This window comes from Plectrocnemia conspersa, unplaced genomic scaffold, assembly GCF_051122295.1.
Source record: "Plectrocnemia conspersa isolate PC_06_02 unplaced genomic scaffold, ASM5112229v1 ptg000003l, whole genome shotgun sequence".
Classification (NCBI taxonomy): domain Eukaryota; kingdom Metazoa; phylum Arthropoda; class Insecta; order Trichoptera; family Polycentropodidae; genus Plectrocnemia; species Plectrocnemia conspersa.
This window is the reverse complement of record NW_028277167.1, coordinates 29781058-29795373: the sequence shown is the minus strand read 5'-3', so window position 1 is coordinate 29795373 and position 14316 is coordinate 29781058. Positions and strand designations below refer to the sequence as shown.

Genomic DNA, 14316 nt, shown 5'->3' with positions numbered 1-14316 from the left:
GTTATTTTGTAAAATATTATATAATAAGGGAAGCTGCGCTTCTACAGCTTCTATAAGCTTTTACGTTATATTCGCTCGAATCCTTTAAATAACTCGATGCAGGTTTATTAAAGCTCGTTTGCTTCTCTGTATCCTCATTTGCCTCTATTGAAATGTTTATATCGTTATTGTTAGAGCGTCGAAGAGCAAATCGTCATCATCGTTGTTTTAATAACGATAAGAGCGAATGAATGGTGGAACGGCGTGCGGTTGATTATGTCTCAATCAGGTTTTGCCCACTTCCCTGATTGCCCAGGGTAAATACGAGGATAATGCCGCTAAGTCGGCTCGGGCCGCAAATTATCCCATCAAACGAATCCTCACTTTGTATGGAAATCGTACGGCGCTCGTAAAAGCCTTGTACTGCGTGGGGATTTTTTGACGATTGTCATACGCTCGCTCGTTTGTTAATTTAACCGACCAGATTTCATTTTCCGTGTGAATAAAGGCGACTTTTTTAAATTCGACTACTGCTACTTCTAAACCAGATTATCTCGCCGTTAAATCTCAGCTCGCGTACTACGCGCGTTTTTATTTTCCCGTTTTTATGCCTACTTTTTAATTCCTCGTTATATGCTAACAAAAACACGCCATTCGCTTATCTACTGACAATATTCAGATTGAGACTTGTTATAATACGATTTCGTTTTAGGTCCGGAAACTATGAAATGTAAACTAAAATTTGTTTAGCGGTAATATTGTTTTATCGACGATCGATGTATAAACTTTAATGTTAAACTAATAATTCTGTATGATGTATATTTCAAATATTTATTCGTACAAGTAAATTAATTTATTAAATACTACAAGTTAATAAAATAATTATGTTTGTATAAAAAATATCTTAACATTAACCAATATACATTTGTGTATATATTGTATAAAAAATATAAAAACCCTACACTTAACCGTCGAGTAAGCCGCCTACTACCATATTAAATAAATATACATTACACTCAATTTTTTCTCGAGAGTCAGTGCACAAAAAAATACACGCAGAACTCACATGATTAGTAAGAACATATTTTTTTTTTGTTGAATTGTGCTCTCTGCCGTTCGAGCTACATCTAAGCCTAACGGCAACTGTTTCGCAAAAAATCATAATTTTGCGCTGTGTGCCTTGTAAATAACGTAAGAATCCATAATTAAAAAATTATATACACACCAATGAACAATTATTCTTGTAGCTTTTATTATCCTATAAATAAATAATAAAATTACATTTTATTTAAGTCTTGTTCTATATTTTATTATATTGACAATTAAAGAAATAACGCCAAATATTTTATTATTTTTGTGTGGCAACATTATTTAATATATATATATACTTGAAATACGCATCAAGATATATTTATGAATATTAACACTGCTTTTAATTTTTTCAATTCGATTATTTTGGAGTAAAATGAGCGGTAGCATAAAATAAGGGAGGAATCGTAATAGTTAGGACAGGCGATTAATGATAGTTTAATAATTTAACAAGTCGCATATTGTAATTTTAATCTTGCGGGGATTATTATTATTATTATTAATATAGTGCGGTAACTGGCGGTGCATGAATTTATTTTTATTAGTACATGTTTTTATGAATGAATTACTTTAAAATCAATTTTACGATTTGTGTAATAATAAATGTACATATACGTATTTATTTTCCCTAATCTTCAAGTCATCTTGGAGATCGGGTTAAACTCTTATGATTCAGATGACCGCTTATCTGGAACAATATGGATGATTAAAATTAAGAGCGGCTTCTGAAAATCATCTCAGTCATATTTCCACTTAATGCGAGTTTATCTAAGCTCTCATTTATTCCAAGTCAGAAGCGAAGTGATAATTTTACGTCATGTTTAGTCTGAAAAAGGATATTCCAAATTGAAAATAACAAAGTGATATTTTAATAAAAATATTTCGGAACTTTCGCCATTGCGACCCTTAGACCGATATTAAATAGAAAGAGCGCTATAAAAAATAAATTTTAAATCTATAAACAATTAATTAGACCCATTTTAACATATGGTGTGGATTAACATAAATAATACTATTTTTTTTAATTAAACACGAATATATTCGAGTACTTATTCTTTTTTTTGTTCAATATTCGAATAGTTAAATCCACGAATAATTGAGAATCATATTTATATTTTCTTTGATGTACACTGAGTGTACATGTTATCTTATACTGTAGTAGTTGGGTAGCTAGTCGCAATATATAAGTTATTACCGATAGTTGACAAAAATAACACACTTGTTTTTACTTATTAAAAATATACATACTAGCTTTTAAAGCAGAAAACTATTTTTTTAATATTTTATTTCGATGCAGATTTAGCATCTAAACGTCTTTTGCGAGACACACTTTATTGTAGGATTATTTCTACTAGCAAAAACATAATTTATTGATGCTAGAGAATTTTCATTCTAACTTCTATAAATTTACAGTTGCCCAAAGTCTAATTGCTGTTCAAACCCTGACACAATCTAATAAAAATTTAAATGTTTCAAACAATTGCTTTATTATTAAAATAATCAACATCAATCAAACTGCATTTACTAACTCCGCAGATGCTACAGTACACGTATTTTAAATAACAGTTTAAAGTAGTATATAATTATCCTTGCATATGTAAAATAAATTATGATTTCACTAGTAGAAATATATATCTACCGATGAAAATGTATTCCAATATATATAATTTAATTAAAACGCCAGTAGAAATAAATTATACATTCACTGTAATATAATAACAGTATATAGAATATGATAGTTTTTATACTTTTTTTATATAAAAATGAATAGTAATTATAAAAAAAATTAGGATATATGTATATCTATAAGCACTTAACTTTAACACTTGAAAAATACAAAAAAACTCACATGCATAAATTCACACAGCTTCTCAAAATAATTGTAGTTATCTTATTTTTAAATTAAACTAATGGTATCAGTACAGTGGACCTTAGAATAACACGGTAAATTTTCGACGTGCTATTTGTGTGCCGCGCCTGATTCGTACGTTTTTTATTTAAATATAATTATTAAGACTTAGTTATTGCAAATAATAAACAACTATGTTTAGTGAAGTATATTCCATATACTATTTGGATAAAAATAATAAGTTAAAGTTCGTGTATGCAATACTTGCTTTTGTTTTCACTTCGCCAGTCATCCTTATCATAAAAAATGTCGGGCAGGTAGCGACGGCGCATAAAATAAATAATGGGACCTCTTATGTGCTCTTAGACCAGCCTCATATTAAGCAAATGTGTTTATTTTATCTTAACACATCGCGCATAATATACAAACATATCAAACATGTAATTTAATTTTTAATTTGCGCTTAATGGTATTTTTTGCATAGGTATAGTTGGCCGATATTTCCCCCCTCTAGGACTAAAAGTTATAATATTGTTCTACTTTGATAAAACTACTTAAGTTAATCATTAATTTATTTTATTTAACACTTGTTTATTTTATGTATTTACTTTAAATTGTTTATTAAAATTTCTGTGAGGGTTAAAAAAAGGACTCGACTTAGAGCATATAGTGGTTCTTGTAAACTTTACGGCAAAAAAATCTTTTTGTAAGCCCGTGCAAGTTTTGAGCCTAAGCTTTTAAAAACAGTTAATTTGGGCAAATATCTATCATGGATAACTATTATGCATAATTTTTTCAATTAAACTCGAATGTACCAATTTTCTAGATAATATTGGCAAGATCTTTAAATATAGAAAAATAATGTTACGGTAATTATGCATATAAAATCAAGACAAGTTACATATGTATTATTCCGTAAAAATCAAATTTCTACAAAAAATATTTTGATTGAAAGCGATTGGACATCGCGAAGTTAAAAATGCACTGGAAGTATTTTAACTCTCAAAGCAAAGGGTGATTTACAAAAAGGGAAATAAAAGTATAAAGCAAAAATGGGAAAGGTCTATAAAAAATATTTTTGATTAAAAATATCATATAAGTGTGTATTTTTATATTCAAATACACGGTAATAAAAGGCGCATAACTTATAGGGAGAACTGATATATTTTGGTCAAAAACTGATGTTTCATCAAACATGTATGATACATTGGGCGTGTCTAAAAAAAATCAACAAGCAATCTAAAAATACTTGTACTACCTTTTTTCCTGAAATTTATGTTTAAATAAATCACCGCTTTATTTTTAATTTTCTCTCTCCCTCTGAAGAAATTATAACTGTCATAAAAACTCAATTTTCTTTAATCGCTTATTATACTAAAATATTACGGACAAATATATTAAAGCAATAACTATATATTTTCACATTTGCGGTAGTTTTACATGAGTTAAAATATACTTTGCCGATTAAAAAGTACGTGTACGTTTGCACCATAGAGTTGCATTTCCTACTGTGATATGCACATTAGTTTTCGGACACTCACTTGGTCGAGTTCGCTGTGTACTTTGGCACAATCTGCCCGCCAGGTGCTCCAAACTTTTCAATTGTTCCGACGTCAATTTTTAATTACTTATCAAGTGCCGAGGCGACTTTTGCCACTGTAAAAATGTAAGCAATTTTACGGCCGAAGTAAGTATCGCAATAAAACGGGGCAAAATATTAAACTCTTCGAGTTGCTTATGACGCATTTTTCGCAGACAGTCGACCGACATATTTTTTTTATTATTATATTTTGTAACTATTATTTCGTCTTTTCATTGCAGTTAATCGTATTTTTACGAGTAATTCATAGTTTTTTAGAATAGAAGGTTCAAATTATATTTAATAAAATATTGCAAAAATAAAATATTTAGTCTAATTTATTTATTTAGATACCGACGATATCAACTGTTCCCCTTTGACAATTTTTTTGATGACTAGTAAAGAATTGTTAGAATTATGAAATTAAATATTATATGAAGTAAAATATCAGTCGCCAGTAGTGACGTTATTTTGAAAACAAACAACGCATTAAATATGTCCGATTCGAACCTAAATCACTGTAAAAATTAGCCGCGGTTTGTTGAAAATCAATACGATACATTTCCGGCCCGTGTGTAGAGCGCTTTCGTGTTTTTAAAATCGTTAAATATCGCTTTAGTGACGTTTCACGGTTCGCCGATAATGCGAAAGTGGAAATATGGAGCTAATTGAATGAAACGCGTTTTATATTCGAAGAGAAGCGGTTCGGTTTTAGTGGATTCGACCGCAACGGGAGTTCATCCGGGGAAAGCGTTTTCCGATAGAGCGGTAGGTAGATAAGATGTTTTTTTCGGATAGGATAGGGGATAGATACGGAGACGGGTCGGCATAAAAGACGCGGCGTATTTATTAGCGGAAGGGCACGGGTCATTTAGCCCCGCATGCAAAGCGGGCTCCCGAGATGACGAGGGGTGAAATATTGCGGTCGCACACATCGCTCGCACTTTCTTCGCTCGTCTCCCTAATTATTGCACACTGCTTCGGCACGCACTCGAACGTTCAGCCCCTCGTTTTCACTCTCGCGCCCGTCCTGTCCCGTCCCGTTCGAAAAATACCCCAGGCCAGGACAATTTCGGGCCCGCGGGCCGCTTTCGTTTGCCGTATCCCTGATGCCTTATTAAAATTCAAACAAATGTTTTATTGATTGAAAAAACATATATAAAGATAAATATCACAGGTATCTAGAGCGCAAACTTTCTGACAAATTATCTGTATATACACGTGTAATGCATTAATCGAATTATATGTAGTAATCAATAAATACACGCATAACACATTATTCATGTCATTACGTTTTATTTATAAATACGGAATAATTAAATATATAATACAATCATCATGGGAGCGTACAGTCGCATTACTCACGGAGCATCCTTACTCCCGTTACAATTTTTTTTATAATATATTATAGTATTATTAAGCATTTTATAGTCTTGAATAATATGTATGTTAAAGAATTGTATGTTTTGTATATATTTGTATGTAAAATATTAAATACAACATATTTTATAATAGCTGTCATGACGCATTAGAAAAACCTATTGAGTTTAATGTGGGAATAGCATAGTCTGTATGGTCTAGAATGTTAACGCAAAGACAACGGGTTCGAGTCACGTTAGCAATTTAAAAAAAAATATGAAAATTAAAAACCGATCCCAGCTGCAAAGTGACATCTATTGATTATAAATTAAATTACACACAATAATTCATATTTAATAAAATATAAATGTCACAAATTTCTTGTGCTTAATACTTACTTATTAGTATGTAATATGTCTGATTGACTTATCAAGCATGTCAAGTCACAACGAAAGATTAACTAAACCCTCTATAAACTATCTAATACTCCCGTTCTCACAAGCTGTAGTTAGATAGCACCCAAATAAATTTTATATCATCTCTGGTTGTGTCTATCCAGCTCTAAAAAATGCCAGATTTATATATTTTACCATATAAATTTAAAATAAAATTCTCGTATATAAAAATATTTAATAATATATTTTTAATTTTATGTATCATAAAATAAATCGAATCAGTCAAAAGACAAGATATTGTTAAAGACTTGCGATCAAAGACATATAATATGTCTTAGGCAGGATCGTAATTTATGGATGGGGCAGGTGGTGCCATTTACCCGCCCCCCCCTTCTTGAATTTAGCCAGAAAAATGCAATTAAAATATTAAAAAAAGGCTACCGACTGACAAACGTTTCCCCCCCCCCTCCCCTCCTAAAAAACTAAAACGATGTGCCTGATTAAAACCTAGACATTCTTGGGTTATCTCCTATAAAAAATCAAAATAAAACAGTCTCGAATCTATCATTAAAATATTTTTTGAAATATGGTATTATAGTGTAATAATATCGAAATATATTTTTACTAATAGATATATATTTTTATCAGGGAAAATATAATTTATCTGGCAGATGCTAGTAAAATTATATAATTTTTACTATGCCATACGTATTAATATATTTATATATTATATTTAATTTGGTAAATTGAGTTAAATATACCTTTTAAAGCAACATATTTCCCCCTATCAGCTAAATTATATTGTAAGGGGAGTATAGATGTTACAGCGCCATATTTTTTTTCATAGTAAATATATATTTCTACTAAAAAAAATATAGTTGAACTGATTACGTTAATATGTTGTTTTAAAACATATAATAAATTATTTTTTTTAAGTAAAATTTGCTGTTATATAATATTACGAAATAATTCTGCATTGACTCGTCTTGAAGATAAATTAGTAATATATTTTTTTACCTTTTCTGTATTTTATCTTGAGTTTTGGGTTGCGCAAAATTTTTATTAAAAATAATTAAACATTTATAAATAATATTGCACTAATTCTTGATTTCTCACTCTAATACCTACATCTGATTCTTGCGTTTTTAAGCAGGCCTTAGTAGTTTATACAGTGCTTAATTGTAGTTCTACTCTTATTAATACTTAAACAGGTAATTATATATTTGCTTAGCATTATTCAGACGTGTTCTTTACTTGCTTCTATGGTGAATAACTCTGTCGGTAAACATAAATCAGATGCCACAAAATCACAGCAACGGATCGTCCAGACAGATCCCAGCTGATTTGAAAAATTACAGCCGACAATAATACAACTCCATATGCCAGCGAAGACTCTCTGACTTCCATGGCCTACCATTTTAACTTCACCGCCTAAAAGCGGCATCCACATATCTCTATATATATGTGGTAATTTATATATGTTTATTGAACAAACTTTTACTACCCAAAAGAAATATACAACACGATTACTTTATTGTTTGAGCAGAATAAATGCCATAAAAATTAAACGAACCATATCTCAAAAATAAAGCTGATAGATAAAATCGAGTACATTTAGAAACAAGGCAATTTTTTTAAACATCATATTATGTGTCGGTTAGTGTAATTAGCAAAAAAATGTTTGCGGCTCTCGGGCGTGAAAATTGAAGAAGCCTGAGCGCCCTCCGTTCTACCCTCTCTGGAAAGCGCGCGGGCCGCGTACCTCGTCGGCGCGCCCCCTTACCGCCGAACAAAGTCATTATCGGTCTCTACATCTTTATCGAATAAAGCTTAGCTAATGTAAGTCTGGGCGGGACGGATATCCCGCTCTCCGGTCGCTTACATCTGTTTGTTAGGCTGCGGTAACAATAATAATAATAATAATAATACTAATAATAATAAAGGGGTCGCAATTAGCGGCGAAATCGACTCTACCTGTTGACGAGCGGCGCTCGTTAATTAATCAGCGATTTTTGTGCGTCTTCCCGCTTCCCGGAACCTGTTGAGTGCGAAAATAGCGAAGGCGCGATTAATCAACCCTTCGGGCCGCGACTTCCGGCCGTTCCTTTCGGCGCGATTTCCCGTCTTTTGTGCGCTTTGTTTTCCGCGCGACGCTCGATTAACCCTGCGGTAACGCTCTGTTCCAGGTCGCCCGGACGATGCGCATGGGTGGCGGAGGCGGTCGCGGGGCCGCAACATGAGGAGCCTGCTAGCGGCCGCGGTGGTCGCGCTGCTCGTGGGAGGTGAGCCTGCTCATTCTCCACTTACTCGTATTTTGCTTTTCTAATCGCACCCTTCTTCGTTGCAGACATCTCCGGCAGCTGGGAGGAGTGGTGGACCTACGACGGCATTTCAGGTAACGTTACGACCGCACGTAGCGACCCCCCCATAAAATCTAACGCGCCTCTATCGTTCAATTAATGAAACCGTAATCTTTGATTAACGGCCCGAAGAAAGCCGAAGCGCGTCGTTACGCCGCGCTTTACGGCTCAGTCGCCGATAACGGCCTTATCGGCGCTGTGACTCAATCTCAACTCGTGTGTTTGCGCAGGTCCCGGCTTCTGGGGCTTGATCAACCCCCAGTGGAACATGTGCAACAAGGGCAGACGCCAGAGCCCCATCAACGTCGAACCGGAGAAGCTGCTCTTCGACCCGGGTTTGAGGAACCTGCATTTCGACAAGCACAAGGTGAGAAGTAAGACCTCGATAATAAATGGCGGGTGAGACACTAAACCCGTTCGGATCAAAACTTTGAAATTCTTAACTCAGGGACGACATCTGTGGGGGGCAGGTAACATAAAAATGCATGTCATTTAATAAAATACTAGGAATCTTAACGGAATCAAAATATTTAAAAAACTACTAGTGAATAGCCATTTTGACTCCCTCCCTGAACAAAGATGAAATGACATCCCTTATTCTAAGTTAAAAATTCTCGGGTTACTCCTCAAATACAATATAAAAAAAACAGTCTCGGTTCTATCTTGAAAATACTTTTTAAAATATGCCATTTAAGTATAATTATATCGGAATAAAATTTTACTGGTAGATACATATTTTTACAAGTGAAAATATAATTTATCTAGCAGGTGCTCGTAAACTTATATAATTTCAACTTTTCTATATATAGTAATATATACTTTTATACACTAATCATTATTTATTTACATGCAATTTATACATTTTAGAGTGTATGTGTATTTTTCAGTAAAGTTATGTTTTCACTAGTGAAGTCTCAATACATTTTCCCCAGTAAATATATATTTTTCAAATATGAATTTTTTCATGTGAAGTTTTTTTAGAAAGAAGCTTCTGCCGCGCGATTTTTATATTTAAATGGCAAATTAAAAGTCTTTTATATTTTTATTTCCTATATTGATTTTTTTTATTTCGTTTTAAAAGCATTTACAGCAGGCATGTCAAACTCGATTTGTGCCACGGGCCACATATGCTAATTTACATAAGAAGAACAGTCGCATAGTTTTTATATTTAAAAATGAACATTTAATATATAATATTTCAAATTTATGCAAAAATATAAAAAAAATACTAAAACACGTTATTTTTTGAAGATACTAAGCACTGTTTTTCATTAATCAAATCATTACAATTTGCTTCAATATTTTGATCTAACATAATCCTTAAAATTGTCAATTAATGCTAATCGGATTTTTTTCTTATTAGGAATATTCATTGAATTAATTCAAAATAGTCGAGGGCCGGATCCGGCGCGCGGGCCGTAGTTTGGTGACGCCCGCACTAACGATCGTTCATGTCAAAAAAGTAATCAATTATTTTGCTTCTATTCATGCAAAACAACGCGCGGCGACATACAACTGACTATGTATAGACTAACCTTTAAATTAACCTCGTCCCTTTCTTATACATACATACTTGTGAGTGTTTTTATTTGGCCTACACTATCCAAATGATTTCTCAATTCGATTTCACGAATAATGAAAATGCTTTTTAAAATTGATACACGAGTAGGTAGTGATTGAAACGCGGCGTTGACAATACCTACGTATTATACTTTAAAATTCTTCGCAATCTATCTGAAGCTTTGACTTTTACAAGATTTTAAAACTTTTCAACCCATTCCCTCGATGAATTTAGTTCTTATCTTAAATTTAGATCCAACTTTGCACCCGATAATGACTCTTTCCGCTCTCTTCAGTCGGATTACTGTCACATAGAGTTAAAAATACCTGCAAACGTTTTCTTTTTTATTATATTCCGACAAAACAGCTGTGACTCGACAGATTTTTTTTTATGAAAATCATTTTCATGTGTTTTTTAGCCAAAATGAATGTAGCGATATTATATAGTTTAATTTTATTGAGTTATTCATTCGAGTTGTTTTGTCTTGAGCTATTCTGACAGGTCACGAAGATAAATATTGGTTTTTTTTAAAGCTTTAATATTATCCGTTGCCAATAATTTTTGATATATTTATTTTGTTCATTGCTGTCATAAGGTTAGTGCTCTAATGTGTTTTACTTTTTTCTTGTATCTCATGCTAAAAGTTTTTCCGAACCAAATGCGGAAAATTCACAACTCTCTTCGATTATTTAAAGAATTTTTTACTAATATATACTAAATGTATTCGAGAAGACATGAAATCATAAATCAAATATTTTAATATAAAATTGATTTCTCACTACTTAATTATTGGTTGTTAATTGTGTTTGCTTAGTTGCAACGGATTAAGCTAACACGTGTCATGTTACAACAAAAGATTAGCAATAAATACATATTTCAAAAATTCTGTTTCTTAAGATAGAAAGCATTTAATTTCAGTACGGATGGACCGTGAGAAAAAAACTTGTCGCATGTAAGCGTAAACAACCCAATAAACAGCAATAAAGTGCAATTTCTGTGCTAAAAAGTAAATGAGCGTCATTTAAACTTTTTACTTAGGGGGGGGGAAGTTGCTCAACCAGTTTTCATTATTTAGATTAAATTAAGATTCATAGTTTTTCAATATGGTTTCTGATTAGGATCCACTGCGCTGATACGATTTTATTGCTTTTGATTTCTGAGGAGTGATTATTGTTTTTGCGCCCTCCTATTGACCAAAAATCGGTTTACATATATTTTGAGCAATATTCTCATATCAGAAGATCGTAGTTATATCGGTGAGAATAGCTATTTTATTTTTAAAACCATTTAACTATGGAGCAATGTGTGAGATGCAATGTCTGTCTGTACTTCCGCTTATTTTATCCTGAGAGTTGGCTTGGCTTATATTTTGTACTAGACCTAATAAAAGTTCTTTAACAATAATTAGTTTTTTTATATATATAATTTTTTAATTAAATGACATGCATTTTTCTGACTTTACGACTTAAATGTAAATGAGAAACGAAAGAAGCACATCTAAACCAAATTTCGACTAATAGCAGAGCTCAAAAAACAGTTATCATTTCTCAGAAGTCAAAAATTCACGTCAAAAGCAATTAAATCGACACGATTTTATTGCTTCTGGCGTTAGTTTTTCACTTCTGAGAATTAATAATTGTTTTTGCGCGCTCCTATTGACCAATATTTAGTTTGAATATACTTTGATCGATACTCTCATATTAATATCGGTTAGGATAGCTATCATATTTTTAAAATGTATTCTAATATGACTTTACTAAAATGGCATATAAAAAAATATTTTCGGGATAGATTCAATACCGTTTTTTTAGATTTTTTTTAAGTATTTCTGTTTTTGAATCAGGGTCGCCGTTCTAACTTTTTTCAGGGAAGAGAGGCAAAAGTTGGTCAGTCGTTAATCGATTTTTTAAATATTTCAATGTCATTAAGATTCATAGTAATTCATTAAATGCTGCGCATTTTTGTAGTTATATTCAAAGGAAGGGGGAGATTCTTTCACATGCTAGAGTACGCTCGGGATAAGGATGCCGGTTTGTTACTGTGTGCGTGTACATGTATATGAGAGGGAGAAGCGATGTTGCGTGTACTTCGCTGTCTCGCTTTCTCTTTTAAGGACAGTCGCTGATTCGTCAACGCTGGTATTCGTCATAAAAGTGCAGTGTGGCACAGAAGTTCGATCTTCTCTAGTGGTTTATTTTAAATAATTTTGTGTTGATATTGGTTTAACCCAGATATGCTCACTGTCCCATGGGTTGGTCACTAAACTCGTGCCACTGTTTTTTATTTATAAATGAAATTTTAGGAGAACAAAATTTCTTGGGCATATCTGGGTTAATTGATATCAAGGCTTCAAATATACATTGTAAGTTATTCGTTCTCTTACCCGTGGATCGAAATATTTTAATTATTTTTCCATTAATCCGTACGTTGTTGATTTTTTTACACTATTCTCTGTAAGGCTTAAAAATGTTATTATTCTTATCGTTGCGCCAATGATAATTTTTTTATTTATTCAATGGATTCTAATGATTTAATAGAGTCGTCGAGTCATTACACAATCTGCGAATAATTTCTTTCCCCATTTGAAGAATAGCTAAAGACTTCATTATTTTTTTGACTAGTGAAAGATTTTGAATTTTGCAAATATTTAATGAATGACATCAATGTCTGGTTTCTTCGATTATATAATATATTTTTAATTGTCCGTTAAAATTTCCAACTTAGCTCAGATGTATGTATGTTAAATAAACATATATTTTCTTTTAAAATAAAAAAATAAATATTCTGAGCGAAGTTGTTTTGAGCCACACAGTTCACGCACACAATAACATACCGGAATTTTTATCCCGAGCGTACTCTACCCCCAAATGACGTTTTTATCGTAGCAAAACAGCTTCTCTTGTTCTCAATCATTTGTGAAAATATTTTGGACCCATTCTCATGTGCTTAATTTTGACGTCCGATTGGTTCTCAGGTTAGCGGTATCCTGCACAACACCGGACAATCGCTGGTGTTCAGGGTGGATAAGGACTCGAAGCAGCACGTGAACATCTCGGGAGGACCGTTAGCGTACCGGTACCAGTTCGAGGAGATCTACATCCATTACGGCACGGAGAACCACGTGGGCTCCGAGCACCACATCCAGGGCTACGCGTTTCCCGGAGAGGTGCGTATGTGCAACGCGGATGCAGCGCTATCGCTAATTGCGTCGCCCGCAATTAACTCGATTGTATTTTGGGGCGAAAGGCTTTCGCTCGCGGCTTAATTTGCCTAAGTTATCAACCGCCTCTATTACGCGCCCCCGCTGCTATCGAGCGCTTCGAAAGCGCTTACTCATGCGATATCTAGCGAGCGGCGCCCGCGTGTGCCGCGCGGCAGGCTATTATTCACTTTGGAGGATGACACCTTTTTTATCTACGCGCCCACCTTCGGCTGCATTCGCCTCGGCTCGACTCTAATATCCGGAATTATCTTTCGCGCCTACGATTTATTTCCCAGCGGACGGAGCGCTTCGTATTTCGCCCGATGACCATCGCGATTGAAAAAACACACGTTATTGACCTCCCTTTTATTTTATTTGCGCCATTTTTGTACGGCTAGCGTATATTGTTTATTTTGTCGTCGCGGTCTCCCAGTCGCCTTGACCGCCCGCGGCGATAGCCCACACCGCGCCCACTTCTAAAATCGATTCTGTCTCTACTTACCCCTCAAACTGACTATGACTTTAACTTTCGTTCCGTCGTGTGCGATTCGCGACTGCGACTTTTGTTTTGTAACTTGATTCTCGATGTCATTTTATACCAGGAGACCGAAGCTCTTTGTAAATTAAAACAAACTTCAGCCCTATTTATACAAAAGTCTTACTTATTTTATACGTCCAATTCGAACTCTCCATATTAACTTACAATCGCCATTTAATTGTTTTTTTGCGACTTTATCTTCCGCAGATTCTAACGCTTTTGACCGCTGAAACTATATGGTGTTATTTCTAGTTTGATATCTTCCTCTCGCTCCTTTGACGTTCCGGCTCCTATGCAATACTGTTATTTCTCTTCTACATAGCCTTATCCGTTAGCGGAAAAAAAAACAGTTTCTATTCAATAAAATATCTAATGCGGCAAAATGATCTCAAACATTAAATTTTA

The 14316-nt window shown here is 33.6% G+C and overlaps 1 protein-coding gene across 1 annotated transcript in view; it reads left to right on the top strand.

Moving 5' to 3' along the window:
- CARPA (Carbonic anhydrase-related protein A) overlaps positions 1 to 14316 on the top strand; it is a 54379-nt gene that overhangs the window by 9987 nt on the left and 30076 nt on the right. The window contains exons 2-5 of the mRNA XM_088182338.1: positions 8437 to 8532; positions 8598 to 8645; positions 8841 to 8977; positions 13146 to 13337. Coding sequence (XP_088038464.1) covers positions 8487 to 8532; positions 8598 to 8645; positions 8841 to 8977; positions 13146 to 13337 — 423 coding nt within the window. The 5' untranslated portion in view covers positions 8437 to 8486. The remainder of the gene's footprint in view (positions 1 to 8436; positions 8533 to 8597; positions 8646 to 8840; positions 8978 to 13145; positions 13338 to 14316) is intronic.